The sequence below is a fragment of the Numenius arquata genome, chromosome 1, assembly GCF_964106895.1.
Source record: "Numenius arquata chromosome 1, bNumArq3.hap1.1, whole genome shotgun sequence".
NCBI classification, from domain to species: Eukaryota; Metazoa; Chordata; class Aves; order Charadriiformes; family Scolopacidae; genus Numenius; species Numenius arquata.
In genome coordinates this window covers 62,475,658-62,482,856 of record NC_133576.1, presented here as the reverse complement: position 1 = coordinate 62,482,856, position 7,199 = coordinate 62,475,658, and the positions used below count along the sequence as shown (strand labels likewise).

Here is a 7,199-nt window from a genome sequence, read left to right as displayed (position 1 = left end):
ATCATTTCAGCAAAGAGAAATAATGTTTCTTCTGAACCATTCTTGTGGTATATTTGATTTATCTAATTGGACCAGTACTAGACAAAGCAAAATCATCTTCATCCATGTGGTCTTTAAGGTGCAAACAGGACTTTGAGCAAGAGGGTCAGAGTTGGGTGTCTATTACAAACTTTTCTGTTTTACATTATAACCACTGCTCCCAATCTTGGGGTTTTTTTATGTTGGGGGTGGGGGTGGTGGGGTGGTGGTTGATTTTTTTTTTTCAGATGGGCAGCTTTGGTTAAATCACCATCTGAAACTGATCCTCCTCCTAGTCATCTGAAGAAAATACTCAGAATGGAAAAATAGTCCCACTGGAGTTCAATTTGAAACCATGATATTAGAAGTTAATATGTTGCAATGTCCAGGATGTGTGATGGTAGAAAGGGAAATAGTTACAGTGAATGAAACCACAAGAACCGCCCCTTAAAAGCAAGGCTGAAAACATGTTTTTAGGAGACCTTTAACTTATGTTTCAACCACTTGCTAAAAGGTGTGGTATCACTAGTCTTGGCTGAGTTTTTAAAACCTCTGCATTAGCAATCCCAAGAAAATGATGTGCCTTGTTATACTAATTACAATATCTTACTTTGCTCACTTTGCAGGTAAGTAGAGGGGGCTTGATGGGGGTTCTGGAGTTTTTTCTTTGGTTTTTTATGTGTTGTTTTCTGCGGGTGGGAGGTTTATTTGTTTATTTGTTTGTTTGGGGTTTGGGGTTTTTTTTATTATTTTTTATTTTTTTTTATTTTACCCCAGAATTCTTCAAACTCTGATCAAGGAAAGCAGTGGTAATTTTTAATTAAGAATGAAAGTATCAGTTGCTCAGCTTTACTTTGTAAAGTCTTCAAGCTGCTGTTTTATGGAGGAAAGCAAAAATGAAAAAAAAAACCGTATGAAAGTACTTAAAAGACTAGGTAGAAATTAAACTTACATCTGACTGACACAAAATTAAAATTACCTCTGACTGAAAAAGGAGAAAAATATGGGCTAATTTTTGCATGTTAGGAATCTATACTGATATTTCTATATATAGGTCAACTGGACAATGTATTACTTCAGGAATTTCATAAAAATCTGGGTCTTGGAGTATTTTTAAAAGTGTTTGTATTCACACCAACAAACTTAAAAGAAGAAAACACAAAAGTTATTTGGGACTATATTTTTTTTAATTGTATAGCCTAATGAAAATGCAAAAGATATTTCAGATATGAGCCATCTGTTTCTTTTCATAAAGTTAGCTACCTCTCCTTCATCGACTGAGGTGAGACTGGTTTTCTATGTATTGGTATTAATGTGATATACTGATTTTTTAAAGATATTTATTTTTCACCTAAATTAAAGTTATGTCCCAGAAACTCCTTTGGATTATTTCCATTTTAAAACGTTTCACGTTTGCTTTCAGGAATCTCTTTCAAGTACAGCCCAATCATTTCTAACCATATGTTTCTTAGTATATAACTTCAAATGATAAAAAGTCTAAAAAGAATGACTATATAAAACAGGAGTAACCAGTTGGTTTAAAACATTTTATTGATTCATTCTTATATTTTTAAAAGCACGTTTTGTCTGTTTCTAGTAATGACTTTCCAATTTTTTATACTCCATATAAAAATGCAGATGTAAAACTTAAAAGTCAATCTCTGTTTCATTTGAAAGCCATTCCATAAATACAAGAACATTTGTGACGGAAATTTAGTTTTATGTCCTCAGATGGAAAAAAAAAAAAAAAAAAAAAAGATTCACAGAATTTTTTAATGTCTTTATCTGAACTCATTACTCTATGTAAGAAACAGGTGCATTTATAGTTAAAAAACAAACAAACAAACAAACAAAACCAAAAAACCTACCAAGATTACATCTGTTTAAACCTTTATTGTGGGATGAGATTAATCTCACCTTTAAGTTACTATTTTCATTTATTGAGCACAAAAGGAGAGTACGGTTGAGTGTAGGCATTTAAATGTGGATATTTATAGTATAAATAACTGAGCTTAAAGTGGAATGATCTCACATGGTTTATTAGTTAAAGTTTCAAATTCTCAGTTCTCAAATGCAGATAAAATTTAGCAATGTAAGGAGCTAAAAAGAGTGAGATGTGACCTGAAATAAGTGTCAAGTAAGGGGCACTTCTGTTATTCAGAAGAAATGGTAAGAGTTCATCACTATGCTGCCTGGAAAAGCCCCTTAAAACTACTCACCAGTTGAGGATTGCCTTGGTAGAATGCACTTCAACGACCTCCAGGATTTGGTTCATGCCGTCACACCTGTGGTGAGGGAGGAAATGCAGACTTAGCAGCTTGCCAACTCTTAGACTGGCTAGCAATTGCCTCTTGAAGAGGAGGGAATGTCTAAATGTATTATCAGTTTAGCCTTCTGGATCCTTTGCAATTAATACCAGATTTGTTTCTTGAGGTGTATTGTAGCATGATGCTTTTTGTGCCCCCCCCCCCCCCCCCTTTTTTTTTCCCTTTAGCTGTTCAAAGCACAGTAACAGATTTACTTCAGGCATACTCCCAGTCATTTTGCTCATTGTTGCCTGTATATGTGCAAGAATTTTTTCTCAAAATATCCATCATCTATCCATATAAGACTTACTTGTAAAATTAAATAAATACCCAAAGACCCTGGAATGTGATGTAAGGAACTACCAAAGTTGAAAAATTATGGAAATTGAAGATTTTTTTGAGATTGCATAGAAAATATTCCAAGCAGTGAGTCAGTAAATTTGAATAATATTTGTACTTAGCTGAATACAAGCATAGAATTTCTTTTCTTTTCCTAAAGTGCTCATTATTGTTGTATTTATTTAATTTTTAAATTTTACTCTGTTTCACTATAACTGTGTTACCTTGTTTTCCGGTATTTCTGCTCATAACAAAGGGCATGCAAATATTTAAATACCAATGTATTGAAGTAATAGGATAAAATTAATGGAGCATTAACATTACGTTTAATGACGGTAATAATTTCCTTTGGTCTAATCCCAGTTTAATATAATCTTGTCTGTTGTTGTTGGTTTTGTTGTGATATTGACCTCTAGAACAATTGTAACTGCCATTTTTCCCCAGATCTCCATTAAATGCACAGCATAGAAATCTCTTCATCAGTTTAATAATGACATAACTATCTCACAGTGCAAATTGTATCTGTGCTATTGGTAATATGTATTTCCTGGGAAAACTTCTTCATTAAAATACTATAAGCACATACACAGCAATTGTGAGAACATTTCAGTTTTGCACATCGATCAGAATAAAGGTATTTTCAGAGCTTTTTCAGTAAATTGTTGCCAAAATGAGTTTTAGTGTCATCCTTAGTTTTCATACAAACTTAAATACACCCAATGACTATCAAGTCATTATTAGTTATGTAAATAATGTATCTGACAAACTTTTATAGACACAATAAAATCTGAGCCAGAAACTATTGTATATATAAGAAATATGATTTTAGATCACATGCAGACACTTGCAGAACAACATTTTAAGTTTGTGTATGTTTTGTGAATTGAAAATATTGTCTGAAATTTCCCAGATCAAAGCTTTGTTATGAAGGCATCCCAGAAGTTTAAGAATAATAACAGTATAGAAATTTAATCTAGTCCTCAGTTCTTTTTGCAATTCCTACATTGTCACCTCCTAGGCTTGCAGTTCTTATACGCTATATGTTAATTCATTTTGTATACGATCTTTGGGCAAAGTTAATGACTGTCTAACTCTGATTTGAATACTGATTGCAGGGTTGGTTTCTCAGAAGGCAGTAGAAAGGCTGTTGTTTGCCTCACTGGAGTGGATTTTTTGTTTTACATGCTTACAGCTGCGGCTTTCTGTATGTAGGGGTATCTGCTACACCCACGTACTCAGCTGGCCAAGACAACCCTTCCTAAAAGAGCATACCTCTGTTTACTTGAATGTCTTTTATTTACACATTATAGACAGCAGCGGGCCAGAGCTTTCGGTCATGCAATACCCTGAAGAAGCCAGTGTGCTCCTTAACTCCACGGTGTGGATGCTGTGTGTATTTGAGTACCCCAGTGAGGACAACGAGGAGAACGAGGAGCCAGTCGTGTACTGGAGGAAAGGCCCCGACTGCTGCAACCAGCAGAGTCTCCAGTCGAGCCCCAACACAAGCAGGCCGCAAGTACACATTATAAAGAACACCCTCAGGGGATTCTCCATCTTAAAACTGAGCAATGTTGACCAGAATGCCAGTAACTCATATTTCTGTGATGTGATGCTAACACAGAAAATCCAGGGCAAACGTGGAAATGGCACCAAGCTGACTGTGCATGGTAAGGAGCATTTGGGAGTGACAAAAAAGGGCCTAGTGTGTGCAAAGTGAATTGAATTTTCTTTCAGCCTTACTGCCTTTGCTCCCACTGCTCACCTCTGCTGTATGAAAGGTGGGAAAAAGCAATCTACAGTCATGGGTAGGGGAGGGAAGGCTTTTGTTTGAACTGTTATACAGCTGGACAGACAGACTCCTTGGGGACAGAGACTTTTTTTTGGATATAAACCAGTTCACTGTGCAGTTCAACATTGATTCCATATATTTATATACATATAACATTAATTAATTTTATATATATATATAAAAATTATTTTTCTCAATATTCTCCACAAACATTTGCTGCATCTTTACTTCATACCAAAACAAACAAACAAAAAAAAAACCCCAAAATCAAATCCCCGACAATCTTTCATAATCTTTTTTATAATTTTCTTCATTCTTTATAAGCCAATGGTCTCTTTTGAAATATGTAGTTTGTGCTTCCTCTTCCAGTTACTGAAAAATGAACAGTAAATTCACACAACAGTGTGAGGGTTTTTAGAAAATGTGTGTGTGAATGTAGGGACGTGGGAGTGAGAATTCCTTTCTGTTTGATTGTAAAATAATTTTCAACACCTTATAATTCTTTCCTTATCCTCAAATTATGAATCCAGTTTCTGTAATGCTGCTGGGGATGCGACCTCAGTGACCGAGTTACACTATTTCAGATGAGCCAAGTTTTCTTCATGTGGGTTTTCCAGACTAGCAAATGCTAAATGCCACAAAACATCTCTCTCATTTTAGATTTCACATTATGTTTAACAATTGTCTAATGCAGCTCTTTTGAGTCTGTAAAAAACCACAGCAGCCAATGAAGTATCCTGACTATTGTAACATAAGCATATGTTTGGTTTAGTTTTTTAACAAAAAGAAGAAAAAGTTGTCTGAGACTTAGTGAGATAACTGTCATTTAGATTGGCTTTTTCATCATTACCTAAGCATGTGCTATATAAGAAGGATGTTTTTGCATATGGCACTTAGTAAACTGAGAATTTTATTTACTATCTATTTTGTAAGTAGCTTATGACAGGTTCAAAAGTCTCATGTCTGAAGTAAAAAGAAGAAAACAGTTGTTTCACAAGAAGCTCAAACCTTTAACCTGAAAATACAGTGAAAGAAAATGTATAAAAAGACAACTGCACTGCCTGATCAATCTTCACTAGTCCTTCAAATGAAATCTTATCAGAAAAACAACTTACTTTTTTCTTTTTCAAATACTTAATTTTCTTTCTCTTTATTTCAGATTTCAAATGCAAAGACTGTATAATATCAGACAAGACCTGGTGGGGTTGGTTCCTTCTTCTTGGATACACCATCTTTGTCACCACAGTTATCATAGCTTTCAGTGTAAGCAATATTTTCAAAAATAAATACCACAAACCTAAAGATGGGTGGCATCTTCTGATGGAAGGAAATGATAAGCAGATTAGCCAGAATATGCACCTGTGACAAAGTAAAAAGTCACTCTGTTTTCTGTTAACTAAAGATTTAGAGGTAAAATCCCCTGACTGTGAATGTTTTAAGGGCACGGTTTTCTTTAAAAAAAAAAAAAAAAAAAAAAGGAAGCTGTGACATTTAGAGAAATTATATCTGGGTTTTTTCTGAGCTTGCTGACAACTGGGAAGCTATTTTCTATGTTGCTGGCTGAACTTTTTACTTTTACCTGGAAACAAAAGAGAATGAGAAAATAACCAGCTAAATTATTATCAGTTTGAAACACATCCTGCTCCCTCCATGCTTCTGGGATCCAGATCCTAATTTCATGAGCTCCCCTGGACATACATAAATGTCTGCTCATCTTTTGTCTTCCTCATGTTCTGGCCACCCGACCAGTCATACCCACTCACACCCACTAGTAGGTACGGGCCACTGCCTGACATTTACCTGGACAGCAGCACAGCATCCTGGCAACTTGAAAATATTTTGCAAGAGAAGGAGAAAACATTTTTTGGATACTAAATTGTCTAAGCCCAGGGTGATTTCTTATGCTTCTCATGATATTTTAAAAATCCTTCACTCTTTCCTAGTTGTGGCTCTGTTCCTTAGTTCAGGAAAACTTCATAATCATTGTAATCAATTACTTTGTGTGGAACTAAACCTAAAAAGCCAGTTATTAACAAATAGCTCTACTTTGATCCTACTTGGGAATAAACTTCCTGTAAATTAAACCATTTGGAAGGAAATAAACACGAACTGAAGAAATCTGAGCTATCCCATAACTTGATGCAAATGAGCATCACAGTCTTTGAAGGCATGGGCGGCACTACACTCATGCCTAACCCCCAACAGTACAATGTACTGTGCTTATATTTACAAGGTCCTTACTTGCAAGTGTAATTCAAAGATTATTATTTATAGGAGATCTAAAAAATTTCTTGTGCTTCACCAGCAATGTCTTTCCTCAAAACCACTGCTGTAGAATCCCTTAAAAGTTAACAAACACAGGCTAAATTGGACCAAGAGGGAATAGTTACTAAACTTAACAGGCTTAGAGAAAGAAAATAGCTTTTGAGGAATTAACGTGGTTTTAAACCAGTAGTTATTTTAAGTCCAGAAAGATGGATCTTTCAGGTAGCCAAGTCCTGACTGAAAGGTAGCATTTCGTTCACCTTGTCTTCTCTTTCTAAACTAGTGCAGTTTAAAGGAGCTAGTTCAGTGTCACTAAACCTGGCATGGTGGCAACAGCTCCCTTTCTGCTGATACCGCTGCACAGTCAAGAACTTCATTATTATATAAGACTCAGGTCCAGTGACATAAGTTACAAGACTTACAAAGACATTTACGGTATCTGATTGCCCTTCTAGGTCAAGTAAAGTTTGGGTTTTGTTTTC

The 7,199-nt window shown here is 35.3% G+C and overlaps 1 protein-coding gene across 1 annotated transcript; it reads left to right on the top strand.

Annotated features, from left to right (window-relative positions):
• The first annotated feature begins 520 nt into the window (after positions 1-520).
• LOC141471378 (uncharacterized) lies at positions 521-5,907 on the top strand. Its single transcript, XM_074157893.1, has 3 exons — positions 521-644; positions 3,974-4,330; positions 5,612-5,907. The coding sequence occupies exons 1-3, from the start codon at positions 593-595 to the stop codon at positions 5,815-5,817; spliced, it is 615 nt and encodes a 204-aa protein (XP_074013994.1). The 5' UTR covers positions 521-592; the 3' UTR covers positions 5,818-5,907.
• Positions 5,908-7,199: the final 1,292 nt, after the last annotated feature.